Source organism: Antechinus flavipes, chromosome 1, assembly GCF_016432865.1.
Source record: "Antechinus flavipes isolate AdamAnt ecotype Samford, QLD, Australia chromosome 1, AdamAnt_v2, whole genome shotgun sequence".
In the NCBI taxonomy this organism is placed as follows: domain Eukaryota; kingdom Metazoa; phylum Chordata; class Mammalia; order Dasyuromorphia; family Dasyuridae; genus Antechinus; species Antechinus flavipes.
In genome coordinates this window covers 196,908,399-196,931,659 of record NC_067398.1, presented here as the reverse complement: position 1 = coordinate 196,931,659, position 23,261 = coordinate 196,908,399, and the positions used below count along the sequence as shown (strand labels likewise).

Sequence of the window (23,261 nt, the reverse complement as noted above, 5' to 3'; positions counted from 1 at the left end):
GTTATTATTAAATAAAATAAAATTAAAAAAAAAAGAATAGTTAAGTCATTCATAATTGTTCAACATACAATATTGGGTGTTACTATGTAGAGTGTTCTGGTTTTGCTCACTTTACTTTGTATCAATCCATGTTCCAGGCTACTAGGTGGCTCAGTAGACAGAGTTGTCATCCTGAAGTAAAAAAAAAAAAAAAAAAAAAAAAAAAAATCTATATTCAAATCTATTTTTTTTCTGAAATCATTTCTGAAAGCCCAGTAAAAATCTGTTACAATCATATACTACAATTTGTTCTGGTATTCCCCAATTTATAGGCCATTAATTTTCAGTTCTCAACTACTACAAAAATTGTTGCTATAAATATTTTGTAAATCAGTTTTGGAAAATAATTTGTTGTTGTTTCAGTTGTATCCTACTCTTCATTTCTCCATTTGGTGTTTTCTTGGCAAAGATACTAGAATTATTTGCCATTTCCTTCTCCAACTTCTTTTACAGATGAGGAAATAGAGGAGAAAAGGGTTAAGTGAATTGCACAGTGTGTCATAGCTAGTAAGCATCTGTGATCCGATTTGAATTTAGGTCTTCTTGACTCCAGACCCCATACTTTGTCTACTGAGATGCTTAAGGGCCTGAAAAATAATTTGCTTCTATGCAAAATGGAAAAAAAAATCATACATTTTTGACTCGGAGATTTAACTGTAAGACAAATATCCCAAGGAAAACAGAGGGGAAGGGAATAAGCACTTGTATAGCACTTAGTATATACTATGGGCATTTTGGAGTATTCAAGGAGAACTAAGACCTCTGGTTTTAGAATTTGCCAAGCCTTTTCAGGGCTGCTCATCTACTTGGAGTGTTCACTTGGAACTTAACTTGTCATCTGGGACTCCAAGAAACTGTAGCATGAATAGCAGCCACATGCCACATCAACATGCTACATTCCTGTAAACAATCTCAGCATACAAGCTAAACTAGACAGAGAGTAACCCATAGGCCTCAGACTATTTCATAAGTTAGGGGGGAGTGTCTACTTGAAGCATCTGAAGACTTTAGCATCCACCCATCCACATCACTGGCAGAATAGGCAGATGAGAACAATTTCTTTCAATAGCTGAAGCGGACACTGTGGAGACTTATAGTTTTGGTCATACATTATGACCTACTCAGTAAAATCCATGGTTCACCTCCAGTGTCAAATATAAATCCTCTTTTGGAGTTTTAAGCCATCCATAACATCCTGGACTCTTCCCTCAGTTGTTCAGTTTTCTTATACCTTATATCCATTCCACTCCCATGTACACTTTGGCCTAGTGACACCAGCTTTCTTAATGTTCCTCACACAAGATACTCTTTCTTTACACTGGGCATTTTCATTGGTTGACCTCCATGCATGGAAGGTCTTCCCTCTGCCTCACCTTCTCTTGGTTTCCCTGGATTCCTTCAAGCCTCAGCTAAAATTCTACCTTTTACAAGAAGTTTTTCCCAACAATTTTAATGTCTTTACTTTTTAAATTATTTCAAATTTATCCTGCATCTATTATGTTTGTTTATAGTTATTTGCTTGTTAATTCCTCCATTAGGTTGTGAGCTCTTTGAGAGAAGAATCTGATTTTTAACTTTCTTAGTATCCCCAGTGTATAGAACAGTGCCTGACATATAGTAGCTACTTAATAAATGTTTACTGACTTTGGTCACATTGAAATATATGTCTTATTGTGCATCTTGAATCTATTGTCTCTCTGTCACAAGATTAATAGCATGTTTTATTATCTATTTTCTGGAATAGTTGATCAGTGATTTTAAGTCTTTCAATATTGTTTTTCATTTTAATTTTTAATTATACAAATCATTCTCTTTGTTCTGGTCATTTCATTCTGCTTCAGTTCACATAACTTTTTCATCATATTTGATAGCACAATGATATTCTATTTTTTCTATATGCTATAATTTTTCAGTTATTTCCCAGTTGATGGGCACCCTCTTTATTTTCCGGTTCTTAGGTATAACAAAAAATAACTACACAATTTCATACAGATGAGTAGTTTTCATTTTCATCTGATTGGTTCAAGGTACAAACTTCTATTAGGTGATCAAAGGTAATTAAACAAAGTTCAGTAATTTTTTGGATACAGTTCTAAATTGTTTTCTGGGATGGTTGGATAAATTCAAAGATATACCAACAATGCATTGGTCTACGTATGTTCCAACAATCTCTTCAACAATGATAATTTTTTAAATTGTTATTAATTTTGCCAACCTGCTGTAAACCTCATATTTGCTTTTATCTATTATTTAAAGAATTTATTTTTCATATGGTTGTTGATAGATTGTATTTCTTTCTTTGATTTCCTGTTCATTGCCTTCAAACACTTATCTTCTAAATTTAAATCAGTTTTTAAAATATTTTATAGGTTACAGTACCTTTTTTCATAAAGTCTCATTGCAAAGATTTCCTCCCCTCACTTAACTGATTTCCCTTTTAATTTTAACTAACAATGGTTTATATAGTTTAAATAATGTTTGTCACTGAAGAAATAAATGAATAAAAAAAAATGAAGGTTTCCTGGTAAGAATGCTCAGAAGTTATTTTAAATTATTTTTATGACGATGGTCAGAGGTCTGACCCCTCCCCAAAATGATGAAAAGTCTCTGGAGTAAGTGAAGGGGTGTTCAGTGAGTTCCTGAAGGAAAGCAGTCCATCTTTTTGGTGGAGGAGTATGCTGATAAAGCAGGGAGAATGTGCTTTTATTAACAAAAGCCCTCTTATTTAACCCAATCTCCTCCTGGTCATTTGCAATTAATCAGTATTCTGCTGACTAACAGCATCTCCCTCTCTGCCTTCTTCATTCTTTCCTAAATATGTTCCCCCTCCCTTGTCATGCATCCAACGTCCAAAGAGGTGGAAAATTTCTCCTACTGGCCTATTGAGCACGTTCATTTCCCATTTACCTTTGCCAGGTCGTTGACTCCAATTCGTTTGATCCTGAAGGCTGGGTCTGTGGTAAGACTGTGGTTGACACATTTCTGATTGGTTGGATCTACTTGTTAAGCAACTTTGTTAATTATTCTCAGAATTCTAGCTCTCTGGAAAACAAACTGTTTTGTTACCCCATCTTGGGGTCCATCTATCACATAATGAATGCATATTATTTATATAAGATTTTTTTAAGGCCCAATGATCAAATCCTTTGAGAAATATTTTAAAATGGAAACAAAATATTATAGCAGCTGAATTCAGAATCTATTTAGCATAGTTTTTTTCTGCTTTCAAAAATGAATTTTGTTTAATTTTTTATCAATTAACAATATTTTATCAGATTATAAATTCTCTTTATGTAAAGTTCTTGATCTGCTGCATATAGATACAGAGTAGCTACTGCTTAGTTGATCTCATTCAGTTAGCAAGTATGGTAACTCATGTTTTTAAAGAATGTAAATTTCAGTATTACAAATTATATTATAGATTAGTAACAGCAATATATAAATAAAGTTCATTGTCATTATTTTTGAAGATGAGGCTGATACCATTTTGGAACAAAAAGAAACAAAAGAGAAAAATGAGTTTTTTTTTTTTTTTGACTCTATATCCTTATATATGAGTTACATCATATCTCTGCTCTTAGGATCCTCATCTTTAACTGTTCCCAATTAGGAAGGAATTTTAGCTGTTGTAGTTGCAGCCAACACAGTGGATTTACCCAAAAGCTTTATGAAGGGTCTCAGTATAACATCTGACTTTGACTGTCATCACCTTAGCTAAACTTGTTGAAGGCACTTAATGTTTTGTCATTTTTAATCCAGGAAGACATAAAGTCTATTAAAAAAAAAAAACCACACTACCCATTTGGTTCCAGAATTCTGACCACAGAAAGGTATCTCTGCCAGTTGCCAGTGACAGTTTTGGCAGTTGGGAAGAAGAATGAACCCCAGGCTCAGCTCCCCTGATCCCCTCTGTTGCTGTTCATCTGAACAAATCTTTGTCCTATATAACACAGACTTTTCTGACATTTCAAATGAGCTATACTTTTCCCTTAAAAAATCACCCTTTCCCTGAAATCTCACACTTTAACTCTTGCTCAGTTCAGTCTATTTAATTCTTTAAAATCAGACATTGATGAATGCAAGATTTCCCCTGACCTTTGTGGAAGTTGTACTTGTGTCAATACTCCAGGCAGTTTTAAATGTGAGTGTTTTGAAGACTATGAAAGCGGGTTCATGATGATGAAGAACTGTATGGGTAAGTATAGTTGGCTTGCTCTTGAAATTTGAAGCAAATGTAGCATAGACTCATTATCTTGACCCATGCCTATCTCAGAGAATGCTTGCAACATAGCTGTGGACCAAGATGTAACAAATTGATGAAACAAAAAAATTGTTCCTTATTACTCTTAGCTCATTGAAAATTCTTGACATCTCAATAGTAGTAAATTAATGATAATGGATTGTATTCATGAAGCTCTAAAATCAATAAACTAGATTCACACAGTTTTGTATTAAAATTTATGATATTTTATAGGAATTATTACTCGTCCCAAAGTTTGATACCTTCAATTTTTTATTATTGCAGCTCTAATTATATAGTATTTTAACCTACTTTTCAGGACGTTGTGAATTACACATTTATATATTGACGTTTAATCTGACCTCTTCAGTGAATGTTTGTTGGATAGTAATTATGTTCTTAAAACTCGAAATTCATTTAGTAAATCTGAAATTTAACATTAAAATAAAACAATCTGTTTTTTAATAATCTGTGATATGTAAATGCTGCCTTTCTTGTGTAGTTTGTAATACCTTTTTTCTTTACCAGCACTTTCCTTTCTCAAATTGCTAAACTTCTTAGTAGCTTAATAATTTTGAGTTGTACTAAAACTTTGACTAGTTACTAGATTCTTCTACTACTACTATATTTAGAAGATAGAGGGCCTATCATAAGAGAAAATCTCATTTATTTGTGAAGTTCACTCATTTTCAGATAATAGTTTTCTCATTCTTTACCATTTTTTCTAAAATTCACTTAATAGATAATATATTTATCTTTCAGACATTATTGAATGTGAACATAACTCTCTACTTTGTAGAGGTGGAAATGATGTGAATCCAGAAGGGAACTTTGAATGTGACTGCTCACTTGGACATGAACTATCATCACATCAGAATTGTGTGGGTGAGTTTGTCTCTAGTCTGTGTCCACAGAATTAAACATATTGTAAAAAGAAAATAAGACTTCCCACAATTACATTATTGTTGCCCAAATTTCTCTCATTAAATTAAGGTTAGGTTTTAGGAAACCTGGTTTTGGTTTAGTTCTAGGAAGAAAGACTAATATTTGTTACCTTACGCAAGTCATTTAACCATTCTGGGCATCAATTTTCTCATATACTGATAAATTGGACCAGATGCCTCTTAAGTCCCTATTAGTTTTTAAAATTAGATTTTCTATTTATAAAAGAACCTTCATATTTTCGATTTTAGTAATTGATCCTTACTACATCTACATTCAGATTGCTTTTTACAATTGATTTTATCTTATATCATGTACATTACCAGGCAGTAAAACAAATGAATTTCAGTCATCATAGTTTTATTGGAGGAAAATAGCACATGTGTAATGTAAACAAATTCAAAAGTTCTAGCTACTAGAAGGAGAAAAGACATATAATTTCTTTTCTTTTCTTTTTTGTGTGCCAGGAGCAGTATTTATTTATTTATTTTTAAAATAATTATAACTTTTTATTGACAGAACCCATGCCTGGGTAATTTTTTACTACATTATCCCTTGCACTCACTTCTGTTCCTACTTTTCCCCTCCCTTTCTCCACCCCCCTCCCCCAGATAGAAGGTATAAATAACCCGGGAAGAAAAACAAAAATGCAAATAGTTTACATTCTTTCTTTGGGTGTAACTGCTTCTGGCCATCATTGATCAATTGAAACTGAGTTAGGTCTCTTTTTCAAAGAAATCCAGTTCCATCAGAATATATCCTCATACAGTATCATTGTTGAGGTAGTATAATGATCTCCTGGTTCTGCTTATTTCACTTAGCATGAGTTCATGTAAGTCTCTTCAAGCCTCTCTGTATTCATCCTGCTCGTCATTTCTTACAGAAGAACAATATTCCATAACTTTCATATGCCACAATTTACCCAGCCATTCTCCAATTGATGGGCATCCATTCAATTTCCAGTTTCTAGCCACTACAAACAGGGCTGCCACAAACATTTTGGCACATACAGGTCCTTTTCCCTTCTTTAGTATTTGTTTGGGATATAAGCCCAGAAGTAACACTGCTGGATCAAAGGGTATGCACAGTTTGATAACTTTTGGGGCATAATTCCAGATAAGCAAATAGATTCTTGAAAATATATGTCTTAGAGCTCTTCGGTTCTGCACACATATATTGTTTCTAGGATATACTGTGACATACACATATATAGGACTGCTTGCCATCTAGGGGAGAAGGTGAAGAGAGGGAAGAGAAAAATAGGAACAGAAGTGAGTGCAAGGGATAATGTTGTAAAAAATTACCCTGGCATGGGTTCTGTCAATAAAAAATTATATATAAAAAAAAAAGACTGCAAATAGGATCCTATAACCAAGGCTCTGAAGTTAGAAGTGATATCGGAGACCCAGTCCAAACCCCTCATTTTACAAATGAGAAAAAAACTGAGATACAAAGAGGTCACATGACTAATACAAAATTGAAGCAGGAAAAAAAAAAATCTATTTGCTCATACCCCTGTGATCTTGCACAAATATGTCTTACCCACATATGCATACCCATAAAAATGCTTCCTTGACATCCCTGCTCTGACTCCATTAAATCCAAGTAAAATATTTGTGAAGTGCTTAGCAAAGTACCTATCATGTAATAAGCATTTAATAAATTCTTATTCTCTTCCTTTCCCTGAGCCATATGAAAATTTCTTAATTTAGCAGCCTTTGTTGTTATAGTTAAGAACATTTTTGCATATGTATATTGTTTTTGTTTCTTCTATTTAGTTTCCATGCTGACCTTTAATTGTTATAAGAAATAAGAATACACACACACACACACACACACATACACACGTACATACATGTAATACTTAAGGCACTGATGTGTCCCATTAGTAATTTACATTATTTTGTGTGCTGTTCATCTTAACTCTGTAGAAGTTCAGTCAATCACCGTATTATCCAGCAAGGGAGAATAATATCTAAATCATTCACCAAGTGGCCTTCTCAAGTTACCCAGTAGTCTCCCTCCTGTTAAAAGATTGCATTATCTCAAATGGACACTAGAGGGCACTAAGCCTACAAATATCCCTCTACTGTTGAGCAGAACAACTTAATATGATCATGCTGCCAGGATTCAGTATTTACTTAGAATAATGTGAAATATTGCTTAGGATATATATATTTTTTAAAATAGAAATCTAAGGTTCCATCCATAGCAAAAGCAAATTATAATTTGTGCATGGAGCTCCCTTGCCTCTAAACATTCTAAACTCCTCCTGCTTACTATTGGAGGGTTATATGTGCCCAGATTTGGAACTCCTTGAGTCCTAGATTACTTCAAAGTAAATCAAGAGAAACACCAAAGGAGCAATTGTCTCCCTTTTTCTCTACTTGATCAAATTATATGTTTGATTCAAAATTAAAATCAACTCTGCAGCACTAATCTCAGTCATTAGTAAATATCATCTTCAGTGGGTATAATTTGTGGAGGCTCAGCATTCTCAGTTAACAAGATGAACAGAAAGATTTCTCAAAGGCAAAAGGATAGAAAAAGAAATACTGTAGGTTCACATACAGATTTGCTATTTTCCTGTCTTTTCCTGTCTCTTTTTGTGCATTGCAAATGCACTTCCCCTAAATTCAGTGTGTGTGTGTGTGTGTAAGCATGAATCAAAAAACACTCAGACTTCTCTGGCTTCATCATACCATAACCATTAACTCTAACCTACATAATAATTCAGAACACCTAAGGGTTTAAATACTTTGTCAAAAACAGACATGAGCAAATGTAGAGAAACAAATAGCATCCTTTCATTATAACAACTGTATTGTCTTTGAAAAAAATGACTTCATATGCGAATTAAAACAACTGTGAGATACTACCTCACACCTATCAGATTGGCTAAGATGACAAAAAAAGATAATGATGAATGTTAGAGAGGATGTGGGAAAACTAGAACATTAATTCATTGTTGATGAAGTTGTGAACTGATCCAGACGTTTGGGAAAACAGTTTGGAGTTATGCTTAAAGGGCTATAATACCCTTTGATCTAGCAGTGTTAGTACTGGGTTTGTATCCCAAAGTAATCATGAGAGAGCAGAAAAAATACAAAATACTATTTAAAGAAAAAACAAAATACTATTTAAAAAGAAAAAAAAATTACATAAATTATGGAATTCTTAAGCAGTTCTTAGTGATTTTTTAAAGTTAATTGTACAATGTCCAACTACTATATAGAAACATTTTTTCTTTTGCACAGATGTAAATGAATGTTTTCTAAGTGATAATCTATGTAGAAATGGAAAGTGTATGAATATGATTGCATCATACCAGTGTGCTTGTAATCCTGGATATCAAACAACTCCAGACAGACAAGACTGTATGGGTAAGAAGGAGGAACATCAGTGTCTTTAAAATTCTTTAAGTCACTAAAAGGAGTTTTTGCCACTAAAGAGAACAAGCTAAATGGAGAGCCATGAGAAACAATTATAGTTCTAAGTCACTGTGATCTCAGAATATTTCCTAAACATGTTTGTCTAGTGTTGTATGGTTGTCCTTTGTAATAAGAAATAATGAAAATCTTTTCACTATCTCTCTTTAGTCCTTTTTTGGATAATCTTTTATATTTTCATTGTTTTTTGTTTAATGAAATATTTTGAGACAGTTTACTTTTGTTTTGATTTGCTAACTAAAAATGGAATTTTAATTTTACGAAGTGAATAGCTCTGCAAGGCAGCATGGTTCCTTTCTTTGCTTTGGAGTTATATAGGTCTAAATATCCAGGAATCTACTTTTTATTAACTTGATCTTTCTATTTATGTTCCTGATTTCTTTAATCTTGGAGAAATGGGGAAAAACTTACCAAAAGTATGATAGTTTGTATAAATAAATAGCTTAGAATAACTACAGAAAAAAAATAATCATGAGAAGTGAATAAATATTTAACATGATTGGTAAAATTATTTTTCAAAAGGTGGACTATTGTGTCCTGCTTTCTAGAGCCCCCAAGTCGGGTAACAAAACATACTGTGCTTTCTAGAGCTCTCATGCTCTAGAAAGTGGTAGTTAAAACAACATACTGTCTTAGTGGAGGAGAAGACTTCTAAGGATGGTGCAAATATGGAGTCCATTTATTCCAAATTCTCTCCCCCGCATGGGACCACATAAACTTGCTATTGTATGTAGATTGCCTCCTAGTAGCTCTTTGCCACCTGATATCACTCTGCTTCAATCACAACACAGGTTGTCACTGCCTCCTGACTTCTCAGGAAAACCAAGAGCTATTAGGGTAGATGGGGAACTGCACCAGACATTATTAGAAGGTCCGCTCTGGTCTGAAGGATCTTATACTTCACTCAGAGTTCCCCCCTATCTGTGGCCCTCTACAAATGGACTTTTTCAAATGCAAAACCGACAAATAATATACTGTTGATATGTTTTTTTACCAGGTACTGATGAGTGTAGGATAATAAATGGAGGTTGTGACACCCAATGTTCTAATTCAGAAGGCAACTATGAATGCATTTGCAATGAAGTTTATACCCTGATGCCAGATATGAGAACCTGTTTAGGTAAGATAACACAATCACAAGCATGTTCTCCAGCTTGGTTAATTTAAATTTACAGATTTTATTGTATTCAATTCATCCCAATAAACATTTATTTAATGCCTATTCATATACAAAACACTATACTAGGCACTGGTAATAAAAACCAAAAATGTCACAATCTCTGCCTCCAAATACCATCCATTCTATGGTATCCATATGTATCCATAACTAAATACCAGCTACAAACACAAAGTATTTCCAAAAGTTCCAAAAACACTAATAACAGAGTAGGGATTAGCAAATGCACTCTGTGTGTGTACGTGTGTGTGTGTATGTGTGTGTGTATAAAAATATTTCTGAGAGCTGTAATTAGAATTAATGTAAGGACACTAAAGAGTGAAGGGAAGGAGGGAATTTATTCTAGACATGGATAGCATCTATGCCAAGGCAGCTAGAATGCTGTGCATAGGGAACAAATAGCTGGGCAGTTTGAAATAGACAGTATGTGAAGCAGTAAGTGTAAAATAAGAATGAAAAGGAAAATGGGATTTCTTTCTTGGCCACTCATTGTCTAGCTGTGGAATTTATATTTTATCCTTGGGAAATCCTAGAAGCCACTGAATATTTTTTAGTAGAGAAGTGAGGTGGTTAGTTGTGTGTTTCAGGTATATCAGTTGTAGTCTATGAAAGACTGATTGGAGATGAAATAGATTGGGTGGGGATTGTATAAATGAGATGAGGACTGATATAATAGATATTTTGGAAGTCCAATCATAAGGAATATTAAGGATGAGGAAGAAGAAAGAGTCAGGAATGATTTTTAAGGAGGTCAACCTGGGCAATTGATAATATTCTTCAATAAAAGTTTGGAGAAAGGAGGATTTCTTAGTGAGTTTTATATCCTATGGAAGGGATGGAAACAGATAATCATTGGTACTGTCAAAAATTATTTTAATTTTTATATGTTGCAAATTTCATTTCTTTAGATATTGAAGAATGTGAAAACAATCCTGGAATCTGTGATAGTGGCCATTGTACTAACATTCCCAGTGAGTGTCTCTGCTATGATGATTTCATGACTTCCATGGATATGAAAACTTGTATTGGTGAGTATTTATTTTCATAATAAGGTATTTAGACATCATATAAGTAATAATCTTTTATATATCATTCTCCAAATAGTTGGAGACACAGATCTGTCATTTCATTTAGTATGGGAACTCCTGATGAGGAAACTCTACTCTCATCTACTAACTCAGATCAGTAACTCCTTGCAAAGTCTTGTCCTCAATACCTGTAGTATTAGGAAGGCAAGGGGATTGCTCAGAATCACACAGCCATCATGTACCAAGGCTTCAATGCATGTCTTCCTGGTTCCAATATCAGCTCTATTAACAGTATCATGCTGCCTCTCAGTGCTTATGTATATGTACACATAATAGTGTTTCATGATGTAATGTTCACATTCTAAGTGTTTCCCAAGAAGTTTGAAAAAAAAGTTTCGTATGTTGAACTAGGAAAATATACCCTCTGCCTTCTGTTAAAATGGGGAGCTCAGGCAAAATAATGTTCATTTATTTGCATTAATGTTTATTTACTGCATTATGGTTTACAAGTGCTTACATTATCTGTATCATAATTGTGAAAAAAGCATTTTGCAAATGCTTGCTTTCAAATGAGTAACTCGAGGCTCTAAAATGGTAAATTTCTTTCCAATAATTACCCATCTAGTTAGATTTCTGAGACAGGTACTCAAGCAAAATTCAACTCAAAAGCTAATAAGCTGCTTTCTCTAAATCTTTTATGATTATAGTAAATCATATTTGAAATATGCAATCATTGATGAAATTTATCATATTACCAAATTTTATTGAAGACTTTAAAATCAATCTGATTCAGGTTTTAATTCTTCTACTACATAGTCATCTTGAATTAAGGCCAATAAAAATCAACCCAAGAATGAAGAAAGAGTACACACTGTGGTGATTAATCATTCCAAATTTTAGATTATTTCTGTATCTACATTTTTAGTTATGTATGCTTTTTAACTTAATTAGGACCTGCCAGAAGTTACATTCTTAAAATAGTCTTAAAAAATGGTCTCCATGTTAAAATTAGGTATTAAAGTAGGACTTTAGTATAGGATGCTAATTATTTGCTCTTTTAAAAGCTTGTTATTGAGAAAATGAGAAAAGTAATGAAAGAGTTAAATAGTTAGTGTATTTATGTATTTATGTTGTATGCATTTTAATTTCTAAATCATGGTAAAAACAATCTGGGAAATATGAAAGAAATACATCATATTTTTTAATGTCATAAACTTATAAATATATATCCAAGGATGTGTTAGTACAAAATACATATTTAATATATATTTGGAATGCTTTTGATTTCTATCATTAATGGTCATTTGCCTGTAAAAGCTATTTTATTGCATGTGATGATTATTATAGGTAAATGTTAATCAATAAAAATAAAATGTAATCTTGTAGATTTGGATGAATGCCACTTAAATTCTAACATCTGTATGTTTGAAGAATGTGAGAACACAAAAGGATCCTTCATTTGTTGCTGTCAGTTGTGCTGTTCAGGAAAGAGAGAAAGCATTGAATATACAGGTATGGTTTAATCATGTATCCATTATTTCATTTTTCTTTTTGCATTTCAGAGGACTGTCATCATTTGTATTCTATTAAATTGCTTATACTAAGTAAACCAAATAGACTGTTACTAAAAACTATTACATAGTATAAATGAATTACTCCATATCCCTCTGTCTTACTGCCTCTGTCTTCACACAGTTGACTTGATTGTAGTATACCAAATTAGCTGGGATCCATGTATGTAATTCACTAGTTGTGATGTGCTTAAGTCTAATTGCTTCAGTAAGTTACGTGTGTCATATCATTCTAATCATATGTAATCTATTTGAAGCCCAAATCTAATCTGTTATCTTTTATTAAATCTTTATGCAGAAAGTAGATGGTCAAACTAGCTTCTTTCCATTATATTAATAATTATTAATATAAAATTTAGAAGTTTACATATTCTATATTAAATTATACTAATAGAATATTTTTGGAAGTAAAATCAGTAATGTTTTGTAAAGTCTTATTTTAAATTATACTACATTATCTGACATTTAATCAACTATTGTTTTCTTAGATATAGATGAATGTAACATTGATGTTCACAACTGTAATTTAGCATGCTTCATGCTTAAATATCCAAGGAAGCTTCAAATGTAGCTGTAGGGAAGGTTATAGTATCGGCTGTGTTAGTGAATAGCAAACATGAGTATCAATTATTGGGAAACAAAATTACATTTAGTCAAATATAATATTCTATGCTATCCTTTTTTTGTATACATACTTGCATACTTGCAAAAATGTTGCTTTTCTTCTTGATTTTTATCTTAAAGTCAAAAGATAGCTTTAGTTGCAAGATAATTTATGCCTAGAAATTTGTTATGTTTATTATTGGATGGCATATTGAATCAAAGAATATAAGAAAACATCTGTTTTGTATTATGGAAAAGTTTCTATCTGAAAACAGCACTTAGAAGTACATCCAATCAATTATATTATATGATTAAAAATATTTTATATATTTTCCAGGCTTTTAACATATCAACAAGATTTAAAGTTCAATGAAACAAAAAAAAAAAAAAAAAGGCAAGAAAGGCAAAACTTTGCAGGTTTACTTTTTAAAAACATAACCAAAAACTTATAAGTTTAAATTAAGGCCAAATTTAATATAATTTGTTTGTAAATATTTTAGTTTGTATTTTCTTTTGTTCCCTTGGTTTATAGAGCTGGATGAAAGTTCTGCTGAAACCCATCAGTGTAGTATAAATGCCCAATGTGTGAACACACCAGATTTAAACCACTGTGCTTGTTTTGAAGGAGTCACTGGAGATGACTTTACTTGTTTAGGTTAGTGAAATTTCAAAGATATAGTTTCTAACATCTTTTAACTGGCAAATAGTTTTTCTATGCTATCCCTTATTTTGAAGCACTGCTATGAAATGAAATACACTAAGGAGACTTTTCATTATGTTATAGACACAGGATTTTTTTTTTTTTTTACTTTTACACTGCACATAAAATGTCTAATTTTAAAATTCTTATTTTCCTAAACTACAAAAATTATAATGTATTGTTAATTTCCAGTATTTTTCTATTATCCAATTTGATAGTCACAATTATTGTGACTATGTATATAGGAATGGCTGAAACAAAATACTAGATAGGTAATTCAGATTTCTTAACACTTTTCAAATAATAGGATAATCAAAAAAATTGTAGATCTCTATAGAATATTTGAATCATGAATATCCCATTGATTTAGAAAATAACATGGTATGAATTGAATAGTTTTAATAATTTTGCATTTTATTATGACAGCATCTACATACTTTTGAAAATAGTAATTCACACTATCAGGCTACAGGTTTTTATAATTTTGTTGAAACTAAATAAAAATTGAAATGACAATACTTGTGGATATATAGTACCTTTGTAATGAAGGGTGATTTTTGAAAGTATATCACCCTCTACTCAAGAAGCTCCAATGAGCGCCTGTTAATTTAAAATCAAATATTAAGTCTTTTATTTGACATTTAAAGTTACTTAGAATTTGATCCATTGTTACTTTTATAAATCTTCTTATATTTTACTTGCCTCTTTAAATCTACATTCCATATGAACTATGTGTCTTGATATTCCTTGAACTTTTACTTCCTCTCTTTGTCCCTCATTTTTGGAATGTTCTTTCCTCATCTGTAAAATGGACATTAACTACTTGGTCTCTGTGGTTCTTTCCAGCTCCGAATCTATAATCCTAGATGACTTTTTAAACAAGATTCACTTTATTAGTATCCAATTAAACCTCATTCTTAGGAGAATGGGTCTTTTTTCAAAAAAATACGTTACGATGAGCTATAGTATAATGCATAATATAAATTATAATATATTTAAAGTGATAATGTACTAGATAGATATACTTTCTTGCTCACTATAATGTAATGCTTTAAATTACTGCAGTGTTAGTAATTTCTTTCCAAATATTGTGATTAAAAACACCATTTTGTAATAAAATTATTTTGAATTAATTACAAAATCAAGGAAAATTATTATCAATCAAGTTGACAATAACAAAATTTTATTATGAGAGAAAAATAGTAAATATAATACATTCCCTTAAAACTCTTCAGGACAAGATTGTTTGTCCTAAAGATTTACATAGTATGTGCCATTAGCTTAATTGTCAGAATAAATGGCTTGATAAAGGCTTGCATAATAAAACATGAACAGTTATGATAATTTAATAGTAATTGAGTCCCTTTCCTCAATAGATGTTGATTGTGCAGAAAACTTTAATCTTTGTGAGAATGGACAGTGCTTGAATATCCCGTCTACATTCACTCCAGGTTCGAGTAGCAAATTCTGCCCAGGTAAGCCAAGAGTATCTCAATTCTCAGTTTAAAGTTTACATTAGCTGCAATAAAACTACAAAAAGAAGTTGAAATGACCTCAATCTGGAAACACTTTTCACATATAAAATAATACTTTCCAGCAGGGATTATTTTGTAATATAAATAATGATGAAGTTAGCAGTCATACATCACATAATTTTCCTGAATTGGAACCTATTTGATTTGGCCCTTTTTTGTTTTATTTGATTTCATTTAACCATTTTTCATTTAAGTGTTGTTGTTTTGTTTTTAACTTATATAGGAAAACTATTCAACTTTTTTTTTTTTCATCAAATGAAATGTAATCTATACCTAACATTATTATAATTTTCAAAATATCAACTGCTTATTTTGGGTAGCATCTTCATATTTCACTTGGTCATGTGATTTTTTTGGGTTTCATTCAGAATGATATCATTCTTAGAGAAGATTTTTTTATATTATAGTCTTATATTTTTCCAAGAAAAAGGGTTGAAATTTCTTTTAAATTATACAAATAATGCACACAAATGCAAAATGCAGTGTGGAAGATTTTTTTTCTAAAAATTTATAAATAAAAAATTAGCTCATGGAATTATTGTATTTTTTTTTAAATCACTTTTTGCTCCAGTATTTTTTTAGATCATTTTGGGAAAAAGATTTCAGAAAGAAAAAGGCTTTCTGAAGAAGCCTCACTTGTTTTGAGGAAGTATTTGTAAAGTGAAGCACACTCACATACATACACACACACACACACACACACACACACACACAGAATTCTTATATCTGAAGTTGTTAATAAATTAAATTATTTATTGATGAATTAAGTTGTTCATAGACAAATTGAAAATATAATTTAACCATTATATTATTTGAAAATGAAATCTTATTTCATTTTTCTAGAGTTTCAGTTCCAGTTGCTGGTAAATAAAATACATAGAAAAAAAAATCTACATAATAGGAAAGTGACTTAGTATTTGAAAATAGGATCTCATTTTGGAGGTTTGTTATCAAAAGTGAACCACTTAATATAATCAGTGTCCATATGCTAATTTTAGTGTAGTTAAAATTAATCATTTTAACCCCTTTGTGAATAAGCTATTGAGAAGGACCAGGAATTTCTATTAGTCTCAAAGTATAGACAAATGAAGAAAACCATTTAAAATATTTTTAAATTCTAAAAAAATAAAGAAAATTGTTTTTAGAAAAGTTTACCCTTTTCCTTTACTTGTATGGGTATATATGAATACATACAGTTGCTATATCAGTACTAGTATTCATGCATTCTTAATTTGAAAGAGGGCACAGAAAAATATTCTCATGTTTACTCATATTTAATTGTGATGACTGCGTATTTAAAATCAGTCAGAGTCAGGAATTCAGGTTAAGGGAAAAATCTTCAATCTTTATTCTTTTTGAGGTGAAGGGGATTGCGATAGCAATATGGGCAGCTGCGATAGGAAGCCATCCAGCACAAGTGAAGGGGGATTGCAGGTGAAGGGGGGGGGGTCACAATAGCAATGTGAGTAGCTGTGTCAAGAAACCAGCCAGCAGTCTCTCTTTCCACTTCCCTTTCCACTCCCCTGCCTCCACCCACCAAAATCGTCATTTCCTCTACAACACATCAGGACTTGCACAAAGAGTGGGCGGGGGCCATTCTTTCTCCAAGTATATATATTAATAGAGTATGATCCAATTACTATTTAACCTCATGTGCTTGGGACCTCAGTGCATCAACTCGAGCCTCAGCCCATTACATTTAATGAACTGAGTGTCTAACTACAATTCAACTTTGAAGAAATTTAAAATGAGATAGAAGGGATTTTTTTTACATGATTTTAGAATCAAAAACTCTTTCATATTGAATGGAATCAGAAGATTTGTATCTAATTATGAAGGTTTATAAGGTTACTCTTCTAGTTGAGTGCAACATAAACAAAATTACACAATCAAAGGGTTGAAAATTAAATTTAGAAATTATGCTTTATAATTCTGAATATTAACCAAAACAAAGTTTTGTTTTCATGTATTTGTTTTTTCATTTACCAGATTTTTTTTTTTTTTTTACCACATGCTATGTACCCAATGCTATATTAAGAATTAAAAAGTTCTTTTAAAATTTTGAACATAGCACCTTTAAATGTTTTCCATTTAATTTTGGTCTAACCAAAAATTACTTTCTTGTTTTAGCACATGGTTGATATTTGGTATATTATTAATAACTAAACTTTAATTACAAATAAAATATCCACATTAAGTTTTGCAAAAAGGGGAAACTGAATAGATTAATAAAATATATAATTTATATTAGTGCTAACATTTTATCTGTTGCTGGTATTGGAAACGAATGATATAATAATAAATATTTTACATGCCTTTAGATATTGATGAATGCTCATTCCAGAATATCCGTGTCTTTGGAACATGTAAAAACCTTCCAACAATGTTTCATAGCATCTGTGATGATGTCTACGAACTGGATAGAACAGGAGATAACTGTACAGGTCTGTCAATTCTTTAAATATAAAAATTGTTTTTAAAGATATTTGATTATATTCTAACTAGTGAATGTGACTTCTTGGTGCCAATTTTAAGAAATGATAATGGAGAAATTAAATAGTTGTTTAACATTGCACACCTTTTTTGTCATTTACACTATCCAATGTGGTTGGCTTTGCAATATTATTACAATAACTCTTTTTACAGATGAGGCTCAAACTGGTTAGACATGTTAGAATAATGATGATAATCAGAATGATAGCAATAATAGATATTTAGCATTTCTGTAAGGTTTTAAGGTTCCCAAAGTGCTTTATAAATATTATTGCATTTGAACCTCAGAACAATCCTCGGAAATAGGAGATGTTATTAGCATTTTGTGGGTGAGGAAACAGACACACAGAGGTTGGGTAGGCCAGGGTCATACAGTTTGTGTCTGTATTCTTCCTGAATCAAAATTCAGAAGTCTTATTTGCTATGTCATTTGACTGCCCTGACACAAATTTGTTTCTCCTGATTATGTCACCTTGGAATTTATTGTTGCCACTATTCTCAGCTGGTTAATTAGCTAAACTTTCTCAGGTTAGTAATTCTTTTTTTTATGTTAAAGGAAAAAAATTGTTATTTTTGTGGATCATTTACTTATTTTTCTTAATGTGAGAACTCATTGTATATATTTGACTATGGATCGATTAAATCATATAAATTCTAGAATAATAACTTTGAATGCCTCAAATAATATTCATTATGTAATATGCAGCTATGACATATATTATATATATATATATTCTTCAAATGAATTTTCAAATAAGCATGTAGATTAAGCATTGCTTTGTGCCGGAAACCATATTCTAGGGATACAGAAAAAGGCAAAAAACACTATCCCAGCCCTTAAGCAGCTCAGATACTGATGGAAAAGACATAGTGAAAATAAATTGGTCCATACCAAATGATAGAAAGTAATTTGATTGGGGGTGGAGATGAGATTGCAAAAGGCCTCTTGTGGAAGGTCAACAAGAATTTATTAAGAATGTACCATGTCCATGGTATTACGTTAAGTGCTAGATACTAGTTATTCAAAGAAAAACAAAGGAAAGATAGGGAAACTTAGAGGAGGAATGAACGTTCCAGATCCACCTTATTGGTTTCACTAAAGTGTGAAATTTGGAGAGGTAGAGAAGAAGAGGAGGGGAGTCAAGATGGCAGAATGAAGAGTCACTATTGCCAGACTTTGTTCAAAATGGCCACAGAAAATGCCAGATTGAATTCTGAGTCAACAAAAATAAAGTCATATTCTTTCCAGTCTATGGAAGTTAAAAAATATAGAATGAGAGGTCTTTGAGCATCACAATAGAAGGTGGCTAGGAACACTGCACACAGGCACAATGAAAATGTCTGCCTTGGAAGAGACAGGTTGAAGCAGTAGCAGCAGTGGGATTACTAGATCCAACTTAATCCACAGGGATGAAAAGGGGCTGAACATCTTGGATGCTAGATGACCCCTGTGTTAAGAGGGTGCAGGATTGGATGTCATTTGATAGCTCTAGATGAATTTCCAGTTCTTGTCATAGTTCCAGGGAAGGGTTATAGTAGTGAGGGAGAAAGAGTCCTTAACTCGGTAAGGACCAGAATACCAGAAGGGCAGTAAACCAGTCTTAGTAATAAATTCAACACCATCTTGCAGGCATCAAAAACCTGTAGATCATCACATTAAAATAGAGAAGTTCAAGTCAATCATTTCCCAAGTCCCTCCTTTTTCCACAGGAGTAAGAAGACCCCCAATTCTAACAAAATCAAGAAATCAGAAAAAATGAGCAAATAGAAAGGGGAACCTGACTATAACAAAATTTTATGGTAATAGGGAAGGTCAAAACTTAAACTAAGAAGATGGCTAGAAAATATAAGAAAAACTTCAAAGAAAAATGCAAATTACACACAAACCAGAAAGATTTTTAAAAAATATTTACATTTTCAACATTAATAGGAATGGTAGAGGAAAATGTGAAAAGAAATGAGAGCTAAGTAAGAAAATTATTAAAAGAGAATTAACAATTTAGTAAAAACATAAAAATACTGATCTTTACAAATTGGAAATGGCCAAATGGTAAGAGGTGAAAAACCTCACTGAAGAAAATAAAAATTGGGTTAACCAAGGAGAAGCTAATGACTAAATGAGACAGTAAGAAATAATAAAGTCAAAAGATTGGAAAAAAATAAAATATTTCATAGGAAAAACAGTTGATTTGGATAAGAAAACATAACTGAGGAGATGTAATTTAAGAATCATTAAAGTACTTGATTTAAAAAAGCCTAAATATTAATTTGAAGAAATTTTAAATGAAAACTACCTATTATAGAATCAGAAGATAAAGTAAAAATTACTTATTGGTCCCTTGAAAGAAAACTCAAAATGGAAAGCTGCCAAAAACAAGTAGTCAAATCCAGAGCTCCCAATGGAGAAAATACTGAAAGAAGCCAGAAAGAATTGAGATGCTTTGGAAGCACACTCAGAATCACACAAGATTTAGCATCTACAATTATAAAGAAGCAGAGGATTTAGACAATTTTTTTTTAGAAAGCAAAGGAATTGGAATTATAAGCAGGAATTACCTAGCCAGTAAAACTGAATATAATCCTAGGGGGAGTATGTGTGTGTAAAGATAATAAATAAGATGATGATCCTTTTCAAATATTTTCGATGAAAAGAGCAGAGCTCAATAGAAAATTTTAAGTCTTGTGTAGGTAAATCGCTGTAGCTGGATGGTAGAATGGAGGGGATCCAAGTGGAACAACACTGGAAAGATAGAAAGAAGACAGAATGTGAAGAATTTTTTTTGTTTTTGAATCATGGAAGTAATTGGGAACCACTGAAGTGGTGTGGGGACTGGGAGAAAGTGTGGTTTTTTTGGGGGGGATACTTTTAAGAAAATCACTATCCCAAATAGTAGGACTAATTAGAAAACTGTTATAATAATTGAGGTGAGAAGGGCCTAAATAGGAACTTTTTAGATTGGAAAAAAAAAAAGGAAATAAATATAAAAAATAATTAATTCTTATATATTAGGTTAAATATGTAAGATGAAATTGAGTGAAGAGTCAAGAATGACATCTTGATTGTAAACTTAGGCAACGAGAGAATGATGATATCTTCAGTAGTAATACAAGAGTTGGAAAGAAAAGAAAGTTTAGGGATAAAGATAAATGGCCTATTACGGAGTATGTTTGTTGAATGTGAAATGTCAAGGCTACATCTAGTTTGAAATGTCCTAAAAGCAGTTGATATAGGACTAGAGCATACCAAATACTAGAGCTATATATGTAGATCTAAGTGTTAGCAGCACAGAGATTATAATTAAAATATTAAAAGCATATGAAGTCATCCAATGAGAAAATGTAGAGAGAAAAGGCAATCCAGAGCAGAAACTTGGATTACCTGGTTAAATGGGCACAACAAGAATTAAGATAAAGAACAATTCCTGTGAAAGGACCAAGAAAGAATAATCACAAAACACTAGTGAAGAGAGAGTATTAATGAGGGATTAATGAAGAGAGGGATTAATATTGTCAAAAACTGCAGAAAATCCAAGGATAAAAATTGATTTAAAAAGCCAAACTACTTGATTTGACAAGAGATTATTGATAACTTCTGAGAGGCAATTATAGCTTAATAAATTTGTTTAGAAGCCAGGTTTCAGAAGTTATAGAACCACATGACAAGAGCACTAAAGCATCTGATAGAGCTAGTTTTCTAAAGGAACTTAGCCAGAATGGAAAGGAGTTATAAATGATAGTTGGTAGAATATTTAAAAACAAGTATATTTGAAGGATTAAGGAGAAAAGAGCTTGTTTGTACAAAATAGAAACCAGTAGGTAAGAAGAAATGAAAATTGAAGGATAGGGATGATATTGGGGCAAGAAAACAGGAGAAGATGGAGTCAAGAGTACATTTAGAGGATATATTTTGACTAGGGAAAAATTACTTTTTAATCTGAGAGACAGAAGGGAAAGAAAGCGGGGGCGGGGAGAATAAGGCATTTATATAATATATAAACTCTGTGTCGGACATTGTACTAAGTGATTTTATTGTATACCTTATCTTATTGATCTTCACAACAACCCTATGTCGATAGTCTTGAAGACAAGACAGAAAGGTTTAAAACAGCTGCTTTGGTGAGTGTAATTTTGAATGATTAAGAGGTATAAAAAGATTCCCATGCTGTGTAGAGAATTCAGTTAAGGTTTATACTTTTTAAATTTGTATTCAGCACTTAGCAAGAGTTCTTGGTTTTCTTCAACTTAATTCAGCAGTATTTAAATAGGGGGAAAGGCAACAGTTGATGAGAGCAGTTCATTGTTAGGATTTGACAGAGTATAATTGGTGATAGACAAAATTTAACAAAGATATATTAAAAAGTTAAACATAGTATAGTGTTGAACTGACTCGTTAGAGTTGAGTAATGAAGGGGGAGAGGGAATTGACTTCAGGGAAAAATAACTGAAGAATAAAGAACTTAAGAGATCATGGTAGGAACACAGGACAGGACTATGTGTCACAAGGTATAAAGAATGATCAAATTATAAAAAGATTATGAACACATAGGAGTGCATTAACATAAATTGAGCAGATGTAAATGATGGTAAGAACAAAGAGATCATGTATGTAGTTGACATATAAATGGAGTAGGTCATGGAAATTGAATACACTGAGGAATTGGGAACTTGAAGTATTTATCTTATCTGCTATCTACACACATACACACACATTATATATATATACACACATACATATATATATGTACACATGTAAATATAAGACAAAAATGGGAAGAAGGGAAGGAGAAAATAATAAAAGAATAAGAACTAATATGTGCAAGCCACTGTGCTAAATGAATTTTTAAAACAATCCTCATAACAATCATGCAAGTTAGGTTTTATTATTATACTTATTTCACAGTTGAGAAAATTGAGGTCAAGTGACTTACCCAGGCTCTTATGGTTGGCATCTGAAACCAGATTGTAACTCAAGATTTCCTGACAATAACTCAGTGAATCCACTGTGTCATCAGCTGCCTCTGAAGTAATAGAGAAGTAGTAAAGAAGGATGCCTGAATGATGTGTAAATATATGTGTGTCTGTGTGTGTATGAATGTGTGTACATATATGTACATATATTAAACCTCTCTAATATTAAGGCAAGAGTTGAGGGAGAAAGCAAGAAAACCTTTAAACTAATTGAGGAAAGAAAGTTAATATTCTGAGGATTGAGAACTACCAGAATCTTAATAGATAAATTTGCATAATGTAAATAACAAAGGAAGAGATATTGCTAAAGAATTGCAGCAGAAGGAGAGTCTAAAAATATCATTGGAGAAAAAGAAGCCTTCCTCTGCAACAAAATATATTGACCTTATTCAAATTTTTTTTAAATTTCCTATTTAAGTTAAAGAAGCCAAAATTATATTTCTCTTAATATTACATATTTGAGCCTTCAAATTTTGTTCATTTTATTGGTCAGCACAAAAGTTTTTCAAATCTTCT

At 31.9% G+C, this 23,261-nt stretch overlaps 1 protein-coding gene across 1 annotated transcript in view; it reads left to right on the top strand.

Moving 5' to 3' along the window:
* LOC127544802 (fibrillin-2-like) overlaps positions 1–23,261 on the top strand; it is a 158,874-nt gene that overhangs the window by 13,844 nt on the left and 121,769 nt on the right. Inside the window, 11 exon segments of the mRNA XM_051971640.1 lie at positions 4,106–4,234; positions 5,042–5,164; positions 8,479–8,604; positions 9,668–9,790; positions 10,756–10,875; positions 12,262–12,387; positions 12,935–12,975; positions 12,977–13,049; positions 13,582–13,704; positions 15,126–15,224; positions 17,606–17,728. Coding sequence (XP_051827600.1) covers positions 4,106–4,234; positions 5,042–5,164; positions 8,479–8,604; positions 9,668–9,790; positions 10,756–10,875; positions 12,262–12,387; positions 12,935–12,975; positions 12,977–13,049; positions 13,582–13,704; positions 15,126–15,224; positions 17,606–17,728 — 1,206 coding nt within the window.